Genomic DNA, 23,223 nt, shown 5'->3' with positions numbered 1-23,223 from the left:
GCAAAGTTCCATAAGTGGAATTAGAAAATATATCCAGATAATTACAGTAAAGGAAGACTTCATGTAGAATATCTCCATAGGAATACTGGAATGGTATATGTCAATTATACACCTACATCACTAAACAGTCTTAGACAAACAGATTGCTCTGAATAATAGAAAATAGTATTACCAATTAGAGCCAGTTCAAAGTCAAGGCACATTGCTATTTATCTTTCTCCAAATAAATGTAAAGTGTATTGTGAGTAACCAGTAAAATCCAATGATCTGCTTTAAAACATTCACTTAAAATTCTATGTGCCTTCTTGAGTTTCCTTGTGTATGAGTATGTTTTTGCAGGTGTACAGTTTTGGAAAGGAAGGAGCTGGAATTGTGTATGAGCCTGAAAAACTAAGTGCGAAGATAATACTGTTGTGGTGGTTTTGATGTATGTCTACGGATTCTTTGGTAATATTCCCTCCAAGAAGTAGAGAGGTTAACTCTCTTCCCCTTGAGTGTGGGTTGGACACAGTGGCTTGCTTCTAATGAACAGTACAGGGTATAAGTGATGGTATAAAACTTCTGAAACCAGGTTATAAAATATATTGTGTGGTTTCAGCCCCTTTACCTTGGATCACTCCCTCGGGGGAAGCCAGATGCCATATCATGAAGATACTCAAGAAGCCCTATGGGGAGGTCCATCAGGTGAAGCACCAAGAACTCTTGTTAACAACCATGTGAGTGAACCATCTTGGAAGTGAACCCTCCAGTCCCAGTTAAGCCTTTAAATGACTACAACAGCCCTGAATGACAACTTGACCATAACCTCATAAGAGATCCTGAGTCAGAATCACTCAGCTAGATCGTTCCTGGATTCCTAACCACAGAAACTGTAAGATAATGTGTGTGTGTTTTTTAAGCCACCAAGCTTTGGTGTGATTTGTTACTTAGTAATAGATAATTAATGTGACTGTTGCAAAATAAATAACTCTTCTACAGTTTCTGGGAATATGGTGGATTAAATATCCTGAAGAGCCTGTATGAAACCTATTACAAATGCAATGGGAATTTGATAAAAATGCAATTACAATGTAGAACTTCAGTGTAGCTCTTTAATGGCTGGACACATCTAGTAGACAAAACAATCAGTAAAGACATATACTCAATAAACGTAATTTAATATTTATTTAAAGCCGTCTATTCTTCAAGAAGAGAATATATTTTTTTGGTATGTCCATGGAGCACTTTCAAATAGTGATCACATATTTGGCCACAAGGAAAACCTTAACAACTCCAATGTGTTAAAGATTTACAGGTTATATTCTGTGCATTTAATTAAAACACTGGGACCTAAAATATTAATTTCTCAATAGTTAAGAAACATACTTATTGATAATTCTCAGATTGACAAGGGAATTTAGAGGACAAAATATAATCTACCTAGAAAAGTTGAACTAATTCTTTCTCTGCCAAACTTGTTCATATTTCTGTACTGCCTGTCTACTGAATGGCACCACTATTCACTACCCATTGAGTTGCCCAGTCTAGAAATCTGAGTTCTCTTCAACTCCTTCATTTCCCATATTCAATCAGTAACCAAATCTCATCCATTTGACCTCCTTAGTTTGAGTCAAATCTGTACCCAGCTCTTCATCCTCACTGCCACTGACTTTGTTCAGGACTCATTTCTAGCCTTGACTATTTTTTTTCCTTGGATCTGGATGGTTTTTATTTTTGTCTTCATATTGTCCCTTATTTTCCAAAAATTTACAAACCTATATACTGCTTTATATAATCTGAAATTGTTTCTTAAGTACATAAATGTAAAGATTTTAACATACACTATGTATGTTATATACATATGTATTTTTAACATACAACTATGGCAAAAAACTTGAATAGAACCCACCCCTACCCCACCTCACCACCAAACAAAACAAAACAAAAACAAAAACAAAACAAAACCTGAAAAAGTGCTTTTCTCTAGGTAATGGTTTTCCTCTATGTAGCTATATATATATTTTTAAAGATTTTATCTATTTATTCATGAGAGACAGAGAGATAGAGAGGAAGAGACACAGGCAGAGGGAGAAGCAGACTCCATGCAGGGAGCCTGATGTGGGACTTGATCCCGGGGCTCCAGGATCACGCCCTGGGCCAAAGGCAGGCGTCAAACTGCTGAGCCACCCAGGGATCCCCTATTTAGCTATATTTTTTAAAGATTGTTTTTGTATATTTTTTATTGGAGTTCGATTTGCCAACATTTGGCATAACACCCAGTGCTCATCCCATCAAGTGCCCCTCTCAGTGCCCGTCACCCAGTCACCCCATCCCCCCGCCCACCTCCCTTTCCACTACCCCTTGTTCGTTTCCCAGAGTTAGGACTCTTTCATGTTCTGTCTCCCTCACTGGTATTTCCCAGTCATTTTCTCTCCTTTCCCATTTATTCCCTTTCACTACTTTTTATATTCCCCAAATGAATGAGACCATATGTCTGTCCTTCTCTGATTGACTTATTTCACTCAGCATAATACCCTCCAGTTCCATCCATGTCGAAGCAAATGGTGGGTATTTGTCATTTCTAATGGCTGAGTAACATTCCATTGTATACAAAGACCACATCTTCTTTATCCACTCATCTTTCGATGGACACCGAGGCTCCTTCCACAGTTTGGCTGTTGTGAATATTGCTGCTATAAACATCGGGGTGCAGGTGTCTCAGCTTTTCACTGCATCTGTATCTCTGGGGTAAATCCCTAGCAGTGCAATTGCTGGGTCGTAGGGCAGATCTATTTTTAACTCTTTGAGGAACCTCCACACAGCTTTCCAGAGAGGCTGCACAGTTCACATTCCCACCAACAGTGTAGGAGGGTTCCCCTTCCTCCACATCCTCTCCAACATTTGTTGTTTCCTGTCTTGTTAATTTTCCCCATTCTCACTGGTGTGAGGGGGTATCTCATTGTGGTCTTGGTTTATATTTCCCTGATGGCCAGTGATGCGGAGCATTTTCTCATGTGCATGTTGGCCATGTCTATGTCTTCCTCTGTGAGATCTCTGTTCATGTCTTTTGCCCGTTTCAATATTGGATTGTTTCTTTGCTGTTGAGTTTAATAAGTTCTTTACAGATCTTGGATACAAGCCCTTTGTCTGATAGGTCATTTGCAAATATCTTCTCCCATTCTGTAGGTTGTCTTTTAGTTTTGTTGACTGTTTCTTTTGCTGTGCAGAAGCTTTTATCTTGAAGAAGTCCCAATAATTCATTTTTGCTTTTGTTTCCCTTGCCTTCATGGATGTATCTTGCAAGAAGTTGCTATGGCCAAGTTCAAAAAGGGTGTTGCCTGTGTTCTCCTCTAGGATTTTGATGGACTCTTGTCTCACATTTAGATCTTTCATCCATTTTGAGTTTATCTTGGTGTATGGTGTAAGAGAATGGTCTAGTTTCATTCTTCTGCATGTGGCTATCCAATTTTCCCAGCACCATTTATTGAAGAGACTGTCCTTTTTTCAGGGGATAGTCTTTCCTGCTTTATCAAATATTAGTTGACCATAGAGTTGAGGGCCCATTTCTGGGTTCTCTATTCTGTTCCATTGATCTATGTGTCTGTTTTTGTGCCAGTACCATACTGTCTTGATGATCACAACTTTGCAGTACAACTTGAAATCTGCCATTGTGATGCACCTGGCTCTGGTTTTCTTTTTCAGTATTCCTCTGGCTATTCCGGGTGTTTTCTGATTCCACACAAATCTTAAGATTATTTGTTCCAACCCTCTGAAGAAAATCCATGGTATTTTGATGGAGATTGTATTAAATGTGTAAATTGCCCTGGGTAGAATTGACATTTTCACAATATTAATTCTTCCAATCATGAGCATGGAATATTTTTCTATCCCTGTGTCTTCAATTTCTTTCAGAAGTGTTCTGTAGTTTTTAGGGTATAGATCCTTTACCTCTTTGGTTAGGTTTATTCCTAGGTATCTTATGCTTTTGGGTGCAATTGTAAATAGGATTGACTCCTTAATTTCTCTTTCTTCAGTTTCATTGTTAGTGTATAGAAATGCCACTGATTTCTGGGCATTGATTTTGTATCCTGCCACGCTACCAAACTGCTGTATGAGTTCTAGCAATCTTGGGGTGAAGTCTTTTGGATTTTCTATGTACAGTATCATGTCATCTGCAAAGAGGGAGAGTTTGACTTCTTCTTTGCCAATTTGAATGCCTTTTTATTTCTTTTTGTTGTCTGATTGATGAGGCTAGGACTTCTTTTTTTTTTTTATAGGACTTCTAATACTATGTTGAATAGCAGTGGTGAGAGTGGACATCCGTGTCATGTTCCTGATCTTAGGGGAAAGGCTCCTAGTGTTTCCCCATTGAGAATGATATTTGCTGTGGTCTAGCCTTGACTATTTTAACAGTCTCTTGGATGGTAGTAAGCAGCAGCATGGCATCACAGCTAGAATTGGTTGAGTACAACAGACCTGGGTTAAAACCTTGGTTTTGTCACATACACTGGGAAACCTTTGGCAGGGTAATTCTCCACTCTGAGACTTAGTTTATTTGTATGCAAAATGGTAAATAAAAATACTTCTGTCCTCATTAAATTGTTGGGAGGGTTAAATGAGAGGATATAAAGAGTTTTGCATGGTTAACTGGCATATAGTAAGTGTTCAATAAATGCCATTATTTTTATTGTCTTCTCGCCTCTAATTCTTTTTTCCCTTTGTAGAAAAGACAAATTCTGATTATATTACACCCCTGCCAATATTCTTCGATAGTTGCCCTTCAATAACAGGATAAAAGATTTCTTGGCATGGCCTACCAGAAATGTAATGATCTAACCCTTCTCTAGCAGTCTAGCTTCATTTCCTGTAATTCTCTAACTTGAACTTTTAGATAAAGCAATTCTAAGAAAATTTGTATTTCTGAAAACATACAATGATCTGCTGTCTTGGTAAATCTATTCCTTTTCCTGGAAGGTTCTCCTTCCATTCATCTGCTTAGAAAATTATTTCTTATCCTTCATGTCTCAGCCCAATTGTGGCTTCTTCTGTAAAAGTTTCCCTGGCTTCCCTATGCTTCCACTGAACTACGTACATATCTCCATTACACTTATCATCATGGGTTGTGATTATTGGCATTAGTGTTCCCCCACTAAACTGTAAAACCGAGGATAGGGACCATGACTTTTCTACGTTGCATGTACGCAGTAATTAGCATAATGCTGTCATGTAGCAGAAGCTCAATAAATGTTAGTGGAATGAATGGGTTAGTAGATTGCAGGATTTACTTAACTGTTGCTAATGTTTACCTGACTCATTGGTAAAGCTTGATTTCTTGGCCCTTTTATCATTAGAATCAGCATATGTCACCTATTTATGCCACAAGAAAAAAAAAACAATAAAAATCCTCGAAGGAGCTTCAAAAGAATTTGAACATTGGCTATTTCTCACATTTAAAATAACACATTTAAGAAAATGACTTTAGAAGTCCACTTGTGATAAAAGTACATGTTTTACTTGGTTTATAGTACATGTATTATTTACAGAATTCACAGGTTTGTAGAATCCATTGTTATTCTAAAATTAACTGAAGAATGCATTGAGCAGCATGGAAGGTAATCAACTGAGCAGCTAAAAAGATTATGTGTGGTCTTTAAACAAAGTTAGCTATAGGGGACATGATTTTAGAAAGCTGGAAGGCAGAGCGCTCATACAGGATGTGACTGTTTGATTTGGCCAAGAGCTCTACCTGCTTAGATAATTGTATAGAAAGATAAATCTAACACAGTAGACTTTATTTTTGCCCAGATATGAGAGCTAACAGAAGCCACTGGAAGTACATTTTCTGACACTGATGGAATGGGTGAGATAAGTTGGGAAATAGTAGCATATTCTATTGTAAATAAAAGTGGTCATGCTATTTATCAAAATAAATCAAAATAAATCTCAAAATAAATGTAGCCATCTGATGTATTCATATTGTTCACATGTATTTTAAAGCCACCTTTAAAAAGTCTAAATTTATTTATTGACTTTTTGGGGCAAAGTATGTAGTATGAGGTTTGTCATCAATGTTACATTCAGGGCATACTTTTTTCCTGGTCTATAGTGAGGCTAGTAAGAAAAGTAATTCCTGATGTACGACTACTAAACTATCTCAAAGCAGTTAAGTTTCTTTTCTTCAGAAACTAAGCATACCAATTATGGATGTTGACAGAGTGATACAGTGCCCTGTACACAGCAGGTGTCTGATAAATATTTGCATATATGGAGAAGCATATTGTGGCTAATATGCTACATTTGAGCAGCTATATATAATTGAGCCTGCTGCTTAGTATGCATTTCATGTAAGACATTGCAAATGATGCTACTTTCTCCCTTAGTTGTGATGGTAGACTTTTGGGAAGATTTTGGTGAATTTCCTGCTTGATGACCTCTCTTTCAAAGCATGTTAACTTTTTAGAACAGCTGAGTCAGTTAATGCAGTGCTAATAGAGCCAGGGATATGGATTTGATTCTTAAAATGACAATCTGGCAGTCTACAAAGGCAATCTATGTTGTGACCAGAGGCTGCACCCTGAATGCTGCCAACTTCCCCCATCAGATGAGTGATCACTGGTCACAAAGGGGACAGGGCAAGGCAGCATGGCTATCTTGACACAACCCATCAGCACTAGAAGAAAATGATTCTCAAAGCCCGATTTGTTGCTTTCTCTGCAGGACACAAGTCTGTACTTTGAAGCTCTTGGAGCTCATCATTTAGGGAGCCTTTAACCTAAGGGCTAAGTGGGAGCAATCAAGTTGCTTCCAGTAAATCTCTATTAAATTGAGGCAAAAATAACATTCAAACTTTGGATCTGTTTAACACATTTAAAGTCTCAGTCCTACTACTTTTGCTGGCTTACAACTTGTCACTGATCGTCCCTGTACTTACAGTATGACAACACTAACATAACTGGCAGCTATAAGCTTTGGAAGTCTGAAGTAGCACAGCATCATTACGGTGGGTTTGCATTTCAGTTTTTATAAAATATTACTATGGGGGGTTAATTTCAGGGAATAAGGCTGCTCTGAATTTTCTTTCAATGAATGAAATTGTGTTATACCCATATTGATCATAATTTCATACTTCATTTGCTCTGTCTGTATCTGGGACAAAAGAAATGTTACTTGCCTCTTGTTTCAAAATAGTCTGTATGGAATGTCTGGGGACATTTGCTGTTTTAGCAGAAACTCCTGGAGCTTGAAGTGAGTTATTTTTAATTCCTGGGGGCGGGGGGAAGAAAAGGTACCTTTTAATATGAAAAAATGATAATAGTTCTTACTGCCATAATGTCTGGAATTACCACAGTCAGGGATATATTTCTTCATGCAAGTAAAGGCAGTATCTCCAAATATACGATGCCTTCCAGTGTCTCACTACTACTGTCTGGGACAAGCCTGAATTCCCTAACTTGTGACCCTAAATTACTCTGTCAGCTTAATTTCCCACCACTCCTCCTGCCCCAGAATGAGCTGGTTTGCACTTTATTCAGTAGGCAAGAGGGACCCACCAAGGACTTTTGAATAGAGGAATTATAATGCTCAAAACTGTATTTCGAGAAGATTACATTCACAACCCACTATAGGATATATTAATAGGAGGAAAGAGACTGGAGGCATGTTATTGCAGTAGTTAAGGGCATGGGTGGTGTGAATGGAAAGGAGGGGAAGATTTTGAGATAGTTAAAGGAGGCAGATTGGACAAAACATGATAACTTTTGGATATAAGAACATGGGCAACAGGAAGGAGTCGAAGCTGACTCTGGCTTTGTGCCTAAAAAGAGGAACAGAGAACAGGTTTAGGGGTGACTGGAAGATGATGAATTTGGTTTTGTGCATACTGGATTTGAGATGCTGATTGGCCACCCAGGCAGAAATGGCCTAGCACTCCTGATGTGTGTATGGAATATGCATGGGAATCTTTTGCTGAGACGGACAGAGAATTAGCTAACCTCTAGTCTAGCTGTGGAGGTGGAAGCTGGATGTATTTTTATGTCTGGGGATAAAGGGTGGCATTGGAGGATAGAGGCTTTCCTGGGGAGAATTCTTTGCACAAATCACAGTACTTCAGAAACTTACTTTGCCTATCAGTATAGGCAGCCCCAGCGGAGACTCTAACTTCTTCCTGCTTTGCAAATTCCAAAGGGCCTATTCACCTAGCAATCACTCAAATGTGGGATACTAACATTTATAACCATGAATAATCTTTATATCTTCCTTTATCAAAAAAATCACAGATTTTATAATCATGGGAAAAAAGCATAACTTGGAAAACTATGACAAAACTATAATTATGTAACTGAAAGATAACAGAGCAATCATAAATATTGTTCATTTCTTACCTTCATCACTTAGAGTATGTGCTGTTTTAGTCATTTCTTTATCTTTCTGTATGGTTTAACATTCAAGAAAAAAACATTCATTAGTAATTAAGCTTCTAAAAGAGACTTGCTGGCTATAGAGCAATCAGATTGATACAGTGTCCCCCTTTGTTCCCCACCCCTTACCTCTCTCTTCTAAGCTCTGGTCTCAATGCTAATACATAAGATCAACCTCTTTGATGAGTATCTCTCACATGTACCTAAACTAACCTGTTCAAAATGAAGCTTATTATCATGTGCTCATGCAGTCCCATCTTTCCAAACTTGCTTTTCCTCTGTCTCCATATTTTTTGGCTAAAGACTTAACCAAATCATCCAATGATCCCTTCTAGAAAGCTTAGAGTTATTCCATTTATTTCAGATAGGGCCAATCCAATCCAATATAATTAGCACATTGCTTAGAATTTAAATAGGATATAAAATTCCTGAACTCAAGAAGTTTATCATCCAGTAAAGCAGACAAAAAAATATGATACAGGATAATGAGTTCTGAGAAAGAGGCAAGCCTGAGCACTACAGGAGCACAGAGAAAAGACATCCCACTTCAAGAGAACTATATATATGACAAAACATGAGAGACACCTAACTCTGGGAAATGAACAAGGGGTAGTGGTAAGGGAGGTGGGCGGGGGGTTGGGGTGACTGGGTGATGGGCACTGAGGGGGGGCACTTGGTGGGATGAGCACTGGGTGTTATGCTATATGTTGGCAAATTGAACTCCAGTAAAAATATAAATAAATAAAATAAAAAAGAGAACCTATATACAAAAATTAAATCATCATCCACATCCTCATCCTCTCCCACTCTCTCAATCTACACATCTATTAAGTCACCAAATTCTGACATAGTCTGATTCTGAAATGTCTTAAATCTGTGGCCTGTGGCTCACCCTCATTGCCACTGCCTTATTTTTATCTGGACCATCCCAGTAGACCCAAATCTTCCCTCTAATCTCCTCTCTCTCAAACACTGCATCTATGTCACACACTTTAATCAGATGATCTTTTTATTTATTTTTGATTTTTTAAAGACTTCTCTCTGTCTCTCTGTCTCTCTTTTAATTGCTTTTATTTGAGTTATCTCTGCACCCAAAGTGGGGCCTGAAATCATGACCCCTGAGATCAAGAGTCATGTCTTCCAACCGAGCCGGCTGGTTGCCCCCAGATTATCTTTTTAAGACCCATTTTATTCTTATGTCACATCTCTACTAAAAAATCAGCAATGGCTCTCTACTATAGAGAAGATAAATGCAATCTCCAACAAGGCATACAAAGCCTTGGCAGCAACCTAACTTTCCAGTCTCCTCTCCTGCACTGCCCTGGCTTTGCTGGCTCATAGTGCTGCTTTCACTTAAAACTTTCACATCTGCCTGTAATACTGCTTCACTGTAGCCTACATCTGTTCATCTGGAAACTTCTAGGCAGGACTAGTCTCTAAATCCTTTGTGCTCCCACTGCATTTTGTACAAATCAAAACTCTTCTCTTATTTTATGGTAATGACTTAAAAATACTTTATTTATTTGAGAGAGAGAAGTAGGGAAGAGCACAGAGGGAGAGGGACAAGCAGACTCCCCACAGAGCAGGGAGCCGGATATGGGACTCAACCTCCGGACCTTGGGATCATGACCTGAGCAGAAGGCAGACGCTTAACCGACCGAGCTACCCAGCATCCCCAGGATTTTTGTTTATATGTGTCTAATCCCTGGACAGTGAGTTCTCAAGAGTAGTGATGATGTCTTTTCCATCTCTGTATCCTATGTCAACTGTTTTGCCCCTTTCCCTTCTGTCTTCATACAGGCCCTGGTCCACAGCAAGTTCTTAGTAAACATTAGCTATCATCACTATCATCAAATATTTATGTCAGTTTCTGCTAAACCATATGGTACATTTAACATGAAGCTGACTCAGAGCCTTCTCTGCTAGGAAGAGGATCCAGACCTGTATAGGACCCCATAACTCTAACCGGTCAGTATCATGCCAGGAGGATATCCCATAGAAATAGCAGTTAACAAGGTAAATGAATGATCAATACAGAGCATCTACCTTTTGTTCTGTTTTATTTTTCTGTATGTCATGCTGAGAAGATATGAAGACTGATGATTTTTTGGCAGGAATCTTTACAAAAGTATGAGAATGCTGACCTGATCATAAAAGTAAATGAAAGAGAAGTCAGATAGCTTTAAAACAATTTTATCAAAATATGATTGGAGTACAGTAAAACCACAGATATTTAATACATACCACTTGTTCACTTTTGACATATGTACAAACCCATGAAACCAACACCACAATCAAGATAAACATTTCCACCACCCCCAAAAGTTTCCTTGTTCCCCCTTATACTTCATTCCTCTCTCTAGTTCTCCCTGTCTGCCAGGCAACCACTGATCAGCTGTCACTATAAACTGCTCGCATTTTCTAGAGTTTGCTATAAATGGAATCAAGCAGGATGTTCTCTCTCTTTCTCTTTTGGTCTGGCTTCCTTCATTTAGCATATTTATTTTGAGATTCATCAATATTGTCATCTGCAACAATTGTTTATTCCTTTTTCTTACTATGTAATATTCTATAGAATGGGATGTGCTATTTTTTATCCATTTGCCCACTGAAGGGCATTTAGGTTGTTTGCAGGGTTTTTTTTTTTGCTATTATGAATAATGCTGCTAGAAGTCACATATTCTCATTTTTGGGGGGCACATATCCAGAAGAGGGATGGCTGGATCATATGGTAACTTAAGTAAGCAAACTGTTTTCCACAGTGGTTCTACAATTTTATACTCCAACCTGAAATGTCTGAATTCTAGCTGCTTCAAGTCCTTGAAAATACTGATTTAAATTAAATTATTTAAATTCTAGCTATTTTACTGGGTGTGTAGTGGTATCTCATTGTGGTTTACTTTGTATTTCCCTAATGACTAATAATATTAAGCAGTTTTTTCATGTGCTTATTTGCCATCTGTATGTCTTCAGTGAAATGTTCATGCCTTCTCCCCATGTTTATTAGGCTGTTTCATTCTATATATTACATATTTTTCTGTATTTTACATTTTTTTTACAGTGAGTATACCTTCTAGATATAGGTCTGGAGACCTCTCTTCTGTTGTGCTTACTTTTGGGGCTTAACAGATGTGAAACAGCCATTATGCAACAGGGCTATTGTTTCAAAACTTTATATTATTTTCTCATTTTTTACCTCCTAGGTACAAGAACTCTGCTCTAGTCTTCCATAGTCGTCTACCTGCTTGGGGATGGAACTAGGGGAGAGGAGGTTAGAATTTTTAACAGGAGAAATGCCACAATAAATACCCAAGTAATATTAAGCACCTGTCATTCAAAAATAGGATGACACAGCCAACACAGTATTCTTTGCAAGCCATACAACTGGCTTGAGAACGTCCAGAAATTTAACCTTCCTTTTTGTGTAGCAGCAGACTGGAATACTTAGCTCAGAAAACTCTCCCTTAGTGTACTGGAGATACCCTACTCCACCAAGAAGAGTTATATGGACTCAGAAAGAAGGAAGATATGACCTAAGGAAAGTTAGTTTGGGGAGTAGAGTTCACTCCTTTTATAGCTCAGAGATGGTGGGAATGTGGAAGGATGGTGGGAGAGGCTGGAGAGCAAAGAAATCAGATGAGGCTTCACGTTTTTCTTACTTTGGGCCTTGGTTGCTTCAGACAAGTGAAGTTAGCACAGAGAGAAAAGAACTATTGCTCTGCTCCCCATTTAGGACTCTAGAAAGAGATTTCAGGCTGCCCCTCATTTGCTGCCTCCTTCTCCGCACTGGGGACATGGCCCAGAAACTCTGCAATATAGTATGGTCAAGCAGAGCAAGGTTGGTCTGTCTGTCCCTCCTTCCTTACTTTCCTATCCCACCCCCACTTCTTCTTAATTTCACTGTTAGTGATGTATATAACTGACCTATAAAATTGTAACATAGTTAAAGTGTACATCGTGGTGATTTGGTATATGTATATTATGAAAGGACCCCCCATTTAGTTAATTAACACATCCATCACCCAACATATTTATATTTTGTTGTTGTTGAAAACATTTTAAGTTCTGCTTTTAGCAAATTTCAATTATATACAGTGCTGTCAACTATAGTCACCATGTTTTCCATTAGCCATTCAGACTTTATTCATCTTGTAGCTAAAGTTTGTACCTTTTTTACCAACCTCTTCCTATTTCTCCTTGAGGTTTTGCTTTCTTAAGCCACTCTTGGTTCCTATGTGATGGACATGCCCAGAAAGGGCTGAGAGTCTAGCTGGGAAGCTTGCCAATAGGAGTCACTGGGGAGGAGGTGCGATGGCTCCACCCTGAGTGTTACGGAGCAGGCAACCAGAATTGAGGTGGAATGGGAAAGCCAGAGGGCTCTAAGCTCAGTGAGAATGGGCCAGGAGTCACTGGACTGATGGTTGAATTCAACTGTGAAAGCCCAATTGGCCAAGTACTATCTTAGTGGAGATAAGGACAGCTCTCTGGAGATCAGAGGAGGCAGAAGACATTTCATCCAAGCACCATGACTTTATTCCACCTCCATGAGGTCAAGGAAGCCACTGTTCCCTAAACTTGAAAGTGCTTATAAAGCACTGGAGATCTTGTGAAAATATAGATTCCAATTTGGTAGGCCTGGGGTGGGGCCTGAGAATCTGCATTTCTAATAATCTCTTTAGGTGATGCCCATACTGCTGACACATAGAGGAATAAGAACATAAGCTACACTTCCTACACCAGACATCTGGACAACATCTTTGGGAAAGAAGCAGAAAGATGGTGTACACTTCCTGAAAGTATGCATCATTACAGAAGGGCCCCCACAAAGGTCAAGTCTAGAGGAGTATGCTAGAAAAATCGACTACTGAGAGAGAAAGAAAAAGGAAGGCAGACACTTCTATCTGGCAAATAGTACTGGCCTTACACATATTAAAGAAGCCTATGCAAGAAATAGGTTGAAATGCAGACATATTTGCAGACAGACGTTCTGCCTATGCAGAACGATAACACCTGCTACTCTTCAGACTATTCTCAAAGGAGCAGGGGATCAAGAATGGGCAACATTGAGCACTATTTTCTGCTCCACTGTTGCAGAAAAATATGTGGCAGCATGAAACGTCTCTGCTGCCAATGAGGTGACAGAAGTTACTTTGAGCCTGGAAAGTTCAAAATCTAAGGAAGGGCAAGGTTTTGAGAAGGAGTGTTGGTTGGGGTCTTGGTCCTCACCAGGTCCTTAGGGCCACTGGCTTCAGAAACACCAGTGGCACCTCTAGTCGGCAGTTGGCAAGGATGACTCTCCAGGCGAATGGAACAAATGAGATGCAGGTAAAAGTTTCCCTGGGAGGTAGGACTGCTGGGCAAAGAGTGGTAGCAGTGGTGGTGGCAGCCAGTGAGGAAGAGGTTAAAAAATGCCTCGGGATCTTGTTGGCAATGGAAAAATACAGAAATGAGATTAGGAGCAGACGCCATGGAGAAGCAGGGCCCTCAACTGGGGGCTTGCAGACTTGTCAGCTGCAGAATGTGGGCTGCCCTGCTCATGGGCATATGGAGGCAATGACATGAAGTGAGAAATTAGGGAAGCTAAAGCAGGCAGCAAGAATGGCTCTAGCACTGTTGGTAAACATGACTCAAAATCCATTATTTCTAACAGAGGGTAGAGGGAGGATTTTTCTGCGTTGTAAGCAGATGAGGTCAGTACCAAGTCCCATCTTCCCACATATTACTATTTTAGCACTTCTAATCGTAATCATTTCAATTTTGTTTTTGTCCTTGGTGTAGTTTCTGGTCACTGGTAGTATCATTTGTTTTATCTTTGAAGAAACTTAAAGAAACACAAGAAAATATTTATTTTTAAAATAGTAGAAATGACAAAGTAATCCAAGATAGATTCTAGGGTTTTTTTTGTGCCCAATAGGAGGAGAGGCATATGGAGTTGTAGCGAGGAACTGGAGAGGATAAGTAGTGGGGTCTCAAGTGGGAGGCAATTTGGTCCCCTGGAGGACATATGCAAATGTCTGCAGACATGGTGGTGGTTACAGATGTGGCAGAGGAGGGTTGGTTGTTCCTGTCATCTAGTGGATCAAGGCCAGGGATGCTGTTAAACATTCTACAAGGCAAAGGAGAGCTCCCACAACACAGCATTATCTGGTCCAAAATGTCAGTAGTGGCAAGGTGGAGAAACCTTGAGAAAGAGATGTGATGGAGAGGCAGGACAATGGCTTTTATGGTATTATCTTGTATAGTTAAAGCTATACTCAGGGAAACAGAGTGGTCTTCTGGGAGAAGGGAAAAACTGCATCCCTCCATCCTGCCCAATGAGAATGATGAGAACCTGGCCTCTTCTCTATGTGGGGATGCCAGTAGTGCACTAACTATGCTGGAGACACCATGAAAGTGCTCCTGATCATCCTTGGCTGTGCCTCAGAGCTCAGCAGAGGCAACAGTATGCTCATATCTCAGCTGTGAAAGAGGTGACAACAATTCCTGTATCTAATCATTTAGATAGACAAAAGGATTCCCAACTATGTGCTGATTGGATTTTCACTAGAATTTTAAGATGTGCATGCCTGGGGCACCTGGGTGGCTCAGTTGGTTAAGCATCTGGTTAAGTGTCTACCTTTGGCTCAGGTTGGGATCCCTTCTCAGTGGGGAGCCTGCTTCACCCTCTCCCTCTGTCTGTTCCTTCCCTGCTTGTTCTCTCTCTCTCTCTCTGCCCTTTCTCTCTCTCAAATAAATACATCAATAAAATCTTTTTAAAAAAGATGTACATCCCTCCATGTCTACATGGTGGAAGACAATGGCCTTATTATAGTGGTATAAGCCTATTTCACATGTGAAAGAGATCTCTTCATTCTCCTGTTACCTTTGTGATACTATGAACATTATTTTTTAAAATATTTCCCTTTTTATTTTTTTTAATTTTTATTTATTTATGATAGTCACAGAGAGAGAGAGAGAGAGAGAGAGAGAGAGAGAGGCAGAGACATAAGCAGAGGGAGAAGCAGACTCCATGCACCGGGAGCCCGACGTGGGATTCGATCCCAGGTCTCCAGGATTGCGCCCTGGGCCAAAGGCAGGCGCCAAACCGCTGCTCCACCCAGGGATCCCAATATTTCCCTTTTTAAAAACCATTTGAGCTGGCCACTCTTTAAGATGCCTACCTGGACAAATGGTAAGTATTCGTCCTTTCTAATGGCTGAGTAATGAAAGGACGAATACCTACCATTTGTCTTGACATGGATGGAACTTGAGGGTATTATGCTGAGTGAAATAAGTCAGTCGGAGAAGGACAATCATCATACGGTTTCACTCATATGCAAAATATAAGAAATAGTAGAAGGGAAAGGAGGAAAACTAAGTGAGGAAAAATTAGAGAGGAAGACAAACCATGAGAGACTCTTAACTCTGGGAAACAAAGTTTTGTGGAAGGGGAGGAGGAGGGGATGGGGTAACTGGGTGATGGGCACTAAGGAGGGCACTTGATGGGATGAGCGCTGGGTGTTATAGTATACGTTGGCAAATTGAATTTATTTATTTATTTAGTTAGTTAGTTATTTAGGCAAGTTGAATTTAAATAAAAAAATTTTAAAAAGATGCCTACCTGTAACTTTCTACCTACCTGAAGTAGAAGTTAACAGTCAAAGATGGAGGAAGCAATATACCTGCTAAAGTGATTTTTTTTTTAAAGTGATTTTTTTTTTTGTCTCAGAGGCAGAGGGTACAGCCTCATTGTTTCACTGAACTACATTATGAGCTTTTCTTACTGACTCCCCTTTCCTAAACTTTCATTCTTTCCTTCCTTTCAACATTGTCTATTTTTACTCCTTGGTCCTTTAAAAACTTTCTCTTGCATACATTTTCTCTCTCATGTTTTTTTTTTAAAAGCCCTTCATATAGGGGCACTTGGGTGGCTCAGTTGGTTAAGGGGCTGACTTTGGCTCAGGTCATAATCACCGGGTCCTGGGATGGAGCACAGAGCCTCTTTTCAGGCCCCATGCCTAGTAGGAAGTCTAGTCTTCTCCCTCACCCTCTGCGCCCCCCCCACCCCACTCATGCTCTCTCTCAAATAAATTAATAAATAAAATCTTTCAAAAGCCTTTTATTTTCTGTACTCCTTTTAAAACTTTTCTCTCTATTCCTTTTCCTTCTCTCTCTTTTGCATCCCTTCCCTCCTCTTCCCTGCTCTATCCTATCCTCCTCTGACCTATTTTATCCTATGTTATCCATCCATCCACTCTTTTTCTTTTACTATATACTGGCCCACTTTTAAAAAGTTTTCCATTTATTCCCTTTCTCTTTTTATTTTTTTAAAGATTTTATTTATTTAGGAGAGACACTGAGAGAAAGGCAGAGACACAGGCAGAGGGAGAAGCAGTTCTCCCCACAGGGAGCTCAATGTGAGACTGGATCCTGGGACTCCAGGATCATGCCCTGAGCCAAAGGCAGCCGCTCAACCACTGAGTGTCCCATCTCTTTCCCTTTCTCACTCTCTTTGATGCACTCTTTACTGGTTTCTCCTTTTTGAAATCAGGTCTATCTATCTAGGTATCTATCTTTCTATCCATGCATATCTATCCATCCATCCATCATCTACCCACATTTACCTACCTAGATATCTATCCATCTTTAATATATTGTATATTTTATTGACTTTCATGTTTTTTACTGAAGTATACTGGACACACATTTGACTTGTACTTTGTAAACTCCCCCTCATCATACACAATAGCACCTGCTTTACTTAGTCGCCCTCCCTCTCACTCTCACATTGTCTCTCTATTGAACACTTTCCCCTGTGGACTTATCGCTCATACACTGGTCTTTTCTTCCTTACTTTCCGCTTCTGCTCTTTCTTCCTTTCATTCTTCCTCTCTTCTCCTTTCTACATTCCTTTTCTGTCTCTCTCCTCACCACCACCCACCCTGTTCCCTGTCCCTCCTATCTTCATTTCTCCCTCCCTTCCTCCTCCCCTCTACCCCACTTTTCCCTCCCTCCTCTCCTCCTCCCATCCTCCTTTTACTCTCTTTGTACTGGCTTCACTTCCAAACCTTTTGCCTTTCCTTCTCTCCTCTCTTTCTCCCATGCTACCTTCTCTGTATATTCTCTCCTAGTGGCTTCCACCTTTTAACCTTTTATTATCCATCTAGCTACCTTCTACCTACCTACCTACCATCTATCTGTCATCCTTCCATCTTTATTTCAATTTAAAAAAAGATTTTCTTCATCTGAGAGAGGCAGGGGGAGGGAGAGGGAGAGGAAGAGGAAGGGGAGGGGAGAGAGAGAGAGAGCACGAGAGAGAGCACAAGCAGAGGGAAGGGCAGAAGGAGAAGGAGAAGCAGACTCCCCATTGAGCAGGGCTCCATCCCAGGACCCCAGGACCATGACCTGAGCTGAAGGCAGATGCCTAACTAAGCCACCCAGGTGTCCTTTTATCTCAATTTTTAAAAATATTTTATTTTTATTTATTCATGAGAGACACACAGAGAGAGGCAGAGACATAGGCAGAAGGAGAAGCAGACTCCCTGCAAGGAGCCCAATATGGGACTTGATCCCCGGACACCCACCCCAGGATCACGCCCTAAGCGGAAGGCAGATGCTCAACCGCTGAACCACCCAGGCATCCCTCAATTTTAATCTGACTTTTGTTAGATCGCTTTCTACCCGTCCTCCATTCTATTCTTTGTGTTCTTACTAGCCCCACCTTTTCAACTCCTCTGTGTCTCCAATATTCTATCTTTTCTTAAATTTTGTTATTTTCCTAGCCTCACCCCTGTTTAGAATTCTTCTCTTTCTTTCTTGCCTTCTTCTTTCCCTCTCTCCACTCCCTTCCTTGTCTCTCCTTTCTACCTTTCCCCCTCCATCTCCTGTCTCTATGTCTCCTTCCTACTCATTTCTCTCTTCTCCGCTGGATTGCTTTGTCTTCTGGTGAGCCTGCACTTTGGCCTTCCCTCCTCCCTCACCACCCCTACTTCCTGCTTTCCCTCTATTGTCTAGTCCTCCCTCCTTTCCTTTCTTCTTTTTCCTGCTCCTTTCCTCCCTCCTTCCTTCTGATCTTTTTTTTAAAAAATATTTTATTTATTTAATCATGAGAGATATACACAGAGAGAGAGGCAGGGACATAGGCAGAGGAGGGAGCCTGATGTGGGACTCAATCCCAGGACTCTGAGATCAGGACCTGAGCCAAAGGCTGACGCTCAACCACTGAGCCACCAAGGTGCTCCCCTTCTATTCTTCATATACTCTTTTTTTTTTTTTTTACTGGTTCCCCTTTTAAACTTTTTTCCCCTTCACACTCTCTCCTGTTACCTTTTAATATTATTGTCTTCTGTATGAGGTCCTCCTCAGAAGATCCTGTCTACTTATCTACCCAATTTCCTCCATACCTGCACCTTCATGTTTAGCTATCTTCTTCTTTAGATCTCTCTACCCCCTATTCCTCCTTTCCTCCTTTTCCTTCCTCCCTCCCTTTCTGCCAGATACCCTTTACCTTTCCTCACTCCGTTTCTTTCATTGTCTCTTTTTCTCTCTTTTCTTTCCCTGCCTGCCTGCTGCCTTCTTCCTTCCTCCCTTCCCTCCTGCTCCCTCCCGCTTCCTTCATCCTTCCTTGCCTTCTCCTATTTCCTTCTTTCTTACCTGTACCCATCTACTCACCACTCACCCTATCCCGCATCTGTGTTCCTTTCTTTGATTTCCCCTCCTACCTCTTTCCTTCCTGCCTGCCATTCTTCTACTCTCTTTTTACTACTCCTCTTTTTAAGCTTCTTCCCCTTTCTCATCTTTTTCATTATGTATCTTTGTCCCGTCTTCACTGATGCTTTCTCCTATTTAAAAATCATTTTTGGCAGGGCACCTGGGTGGTTCAGTGGGTTAAGCATCTGCCTTTGGCGCAAGTCATAATCTCAGGGTCCCAGGAGGCTCTGGTCATGATCTCAGGGTCCTGGGATTAAGCCCTTTGGCCACCCCACTCTCTGCTCAGCGGGGGCAGGGGAGAGGAGGGGTCTGCTCCCCCCCTCATGTTCTCTCGCTCTCTCAAATAAGTAAAATCTTTTAAAAACTCAGTTTTTCCTACCTATACACCTGGATGGCTGTCTATACAGCTATCGATCATCTTTCTGTCTTTTATTGTCTTCCTTTACTGCCTTCTAGTTTTTATTTTTATTTATTTATTTATATATATATATTTATTTATTTATGATAGACATGAGAGAGAGAGAGAGAGAGAGAGAGAGAGAGAGAGAGGCAGAGACACAGGCAGAGGGAGAAGCAGGCTCCATGCCAGGAGCCTGACGTGGGACTCCATCCCAGGACTCCAGGATCACGCCCTGGGCCAAAGGCAGGCGCTAAACCACTGAGCCACCCAGGGATCCCCTGCCTTCTAGTTTTTAAAATTTTTTTTTTATTTATGATAGTCATAGAGAGAGAGAGAGGCAGAGACATAGGCAGAGGGAGAAGCAGGCTCCATGCACCGGGAGCCTGATGTGGGATTCGATCCCGGGTCTCCAGGATCGCGCCGTGGGCCAAAGGCAGGCGCCAAACCGCTGCGCCACCCAGGGATCCCTTTTATTTTTTTAATTTTTTTTTAATTTGTTTTTTTTTAGCCTTCTAGTTTTTAAATCTCTTGTACACCACACAATTGTACTTGATTTTCTTACTGGTCTTCCCTTCCACGCTCACATCCCTCCACTGTAAGTAACGTTTCCCCTACAGACTCATCCTGTATGAACTTTTCTTCCTTCTTTGCATCTTTCTGCTCCCTCTCTGCCTCTCTCTCTCTCTCTGGCTCATTATAACAACTTCTTTCCTTCTCTCTCATTTTGTATGTCCTTTTTTGTCCTATCTTACTACTGGTTTATCCTATTTGAAATCCTATCTGCCTGTCTACCTATCCAACCATCCATCCACTACTGCTGAGCTGTCTCATTAATTTGCCTGTCTTTATTTTACTCTATTTTTAAGTAATTTCTTTTTTAGATCTTTTTTCCCTCCCTGCCTTCTTCAACTGTACTTAATTCTCACAGTAGCTCCTGCTTTTAAACTCCTGTGTCCCTCACCTGGGTGGCTCAGGGCATGATCCTGGAGCCTGGGATCGAGTCCGCATCAGGCTCCCTGTGGGGAGCCTGCTTCTCTCTCTGCCTATGTCTGCTTCTCTGTGTGTGTGTCTTTCATAAATAAATAAATAAAATCTTTTAAAAAATTTAAAAACTCCTGTATCCCTTACTCTCACATCCTGTTTTTTATTTTACCAATTTTCCTAGCCTCATCCTTTTCAGAATTCTTTGCTTTCTTTCTCCTTCCCTCCATTCCACCCTTCCATCTTTTCCTCCCTTCTTAAGCTGTCACACCTGCTTCCTATAACGTCTTCCTATTAATCTTTCTCATGCTGCTTTTCCTTTTTAGTGGACTGTACATTCAAAGTCCAATCTTTTCTATGTATCTATTTTATTTTACTGTATTTGTTAACTAATTTCTTCTGTTTAGATCTTGATCCCCCTGTCCATGATTATGTACTTAATTTTTCTCACTACCTTCTTCTTTTCAGCATCCTCTGTCTCTCATGTCCATACTCTGTTACTCCTTTACCCAGACTTATCCCTTTAATAAACTTCTTTACTTCCTGCCCCTTCCTTCCTTTAATCTAACCTCCTCTCCACTTCCCCCCATTTCTTTTAATTTCATTATATTCACTACTTTAATTTTTCCTGTTTTTCTCTTTTTTTTGTCCTGTCTTTACTTTACTACTGGCTTCTCTTTTTAAAAGTTCTAGCTATGTGTCTGTACATGTATATATGTATGTATGTATGAATTCATTGATTGACCCATCCATCTAATTTTAATGTATTTTTAAACCGACCTCTTTTAAAAAAATTTTTTTAAGTAAGCTCCAGGCCTGACATGGAGCTTGGACTCATGACCCTGAGATCAAGTTGAGTACTCTCCTGACAGGCCAGCCAGGGGTCCCTAAACTGACTTCTTTTGAGATCGCTCTTCCAAACTCCTTTGTCTCTCGCTCTCACAATCTCTTTTTATTTGGCTTTGTTCTACTGACTTCTCCTTTTTAAACTTCTTTCTTTTCCATCTCCCTTTCTCACTCTTTGTTCCTTTATTTTCCCCTGTATTTGTTTCTTCTCTCTTTCACTCTTTCTTTCTTTGCCTGTTTGTCTTTCTTTCTACTTCTTCTAGTCTCTGTCTCCTATTTCTTTGCCTTGTTTTTCCCCCACTCCTTCATCCAGCGTGTGTGTATGTGTGTTTCATAACTAGATTCTTCTGTTCAGTTTTCTTTCTTTTTTTCTTATTCATTCTTCCCCTCTTCTTCTCTTCATTTCTTTCTTTTTGTATCATCTTTTTTCACTACCTCTTCCTTTTTAATCTTTTTGGTCTTATTTTTTTATTTATTTCTGTTTCATGCTTGGTATAGTTTAAATGACTCTTCTTTTGTCTCCCTTTAAAAAAAACTTTTTTTCTCTTTCTCTTGCTAGCTTGCTCTCTGGATAATCTTTTCTTATTAGTCCTCAATTAAAATTTGTTCTATTTTTAAGATTCTATTTATTTATTCATGAGACACACACACACACACACACACACACACAGGCAGAGACACAGGCAGAGGGAGAAGCAGGCTCCACATAGGGGGCCCACCGCGCGACTGGATCCCAGGTCTCCAGGATCACACCCCGGGGCGCGACTGGATCCCAGGTCTCCAGGATCACACCCCGGGCCAAAGGCGGCGCTAAACCGCTGAGCCACCGGGGCTGTCCTGTTCTTCTTTTTCTTTTCTTTTTTTAAAGATTTTATTTATTTATTCATGAGATACACACACACACACACACACACACACACACACACACACACACACAGGCAGAGACACAAGCAGAGGGAGAAGCAGGCTCTATGCAGGGAACCTGACATGGGACTTGATCCCGGGGTCTCCAGGATCGCGCCCTGGGCTGCAGGTGGCGCTAAACCGCTGCGCCACCAGGGCTGCCCTATCCTGTTCTTTTAAAAAATATTTTTCTTTGTCTCCTTCTGTTTCAGTCTGATTTTTTGGTAATGTTTTCTCTTACTGGCTCATTTTCTCTGTCTCTCACTTTACATATATCTTTGTCGCTCTTTGTCATATCTGTTTTTAGTACAGTCTCCTCTTATTGGCTCCCTTTTAAAATTGTTAATTAATTTTTTTAGAGAGAGCATGCATGTGATTGGGGCAGAGAGGGACAGGAAAAGAGTGAGAATCCCAAGAAGGCTCTGCACCCAGCACAAAACCGGAGGTGGAGCTCAATCTCAGGACTCTGAGATCATGACCTGAGCTAAAATCAAGAGTCAGACACTTAACCAACTGAGCTACCCAGGCACCTCCGCCTCCTTTTCAAACCTGTGGTATGCACAATGTTGTCTACTGATCCACTTTATGGAAGTGTTAAATTTGTTATAATGTACATGATATTGTGTGTGTGTGCGTGTGTGTATTCTTTACAACGTGAGCTGTAACTGGAAGGTACCTTGCATAGTGCTTAACATAGGTAGTGTGAACTTCTAGGATTTCCCTTTCCAAGGGTCTTCTGACTTCACCACATAAGCACAGAGGGTTTTTTTAAAGCCACCAATATTAAATATATAGATATGTACCTTCTACTTAGATACTTTATCATTTATTGTCTCTCTCTCACCTTCTTTTTCATCCCGTCCTTTGTTTTCAAATATATTTCCCTCTGGTTTGTCTTTCTTAAGGTCATCTTTTTGTATTTTTTGTAAATGATAAGTGATCCTTTTCTCTAGAAGTGCTTGTTTCTAAAATGACAAAAAAATATATTTAACATTTACAAATTTAAAA

The 23,223-nt window shown here is 40.4% G+C and overlaps 1 protein-coding gene across 3 annotated transcripts in view; it reads right to left on the bottom strand.

Annotated features, from left to right (window-relative positions):
• Positions 1–23,223, bottom strand: part of LOC144307964 (fibrous sheath-interacting protein 2-like) — a 75,218-nt gene that overhangs the window by 44,567 nt on the left and 7,428 nt on the right. For all 3 annotated transcript variants that reach the window (XM_077888071.1, XM_077888073.1, XM_077888072.1), the window contains 5 exons: positions 23,060–23,180; positions 10,443–10,540; positions 8,361–8,406; positions 7,151–7,242; positions 5,286–5,346 (listed from right to left, as the gene is read on the bottom strand). In XM_077888071.1, the coding sequence (XP_077744197.1) occupies positions 5,286–5,346; positions 7,151–7,242; positions 8,361–8,406; positions 10,443–10,540; positions 23,060–23,180 (418 nt within the window). The remainder of the gene's footprint in view (positions 1–5,285; positions 5,347–7,150; positions 7,243–8,360; positions 8,407–10,442; positions 10,541–23,059; positions 23,181–23,223) is intronic.

This window comes from Canis aureus, chromosome X (assembly GCF_053574225.1).
Source record: "Canis aureus isolate CA01 chromosome X, VMU_Caureus_v.1.0, whole genome shotgun sequence".
In the NCBI taxonomy this organism is placed as follows: Eukaryota; Metazoa; Chordata; class Mammalia; order Carnivora; family Canidae; genus Canis; species Canis aureus.
Note: the sequence above shows the minus strand (reverse complement) of the source record. Positions and strands in the feature narration are given on the sequence as shown.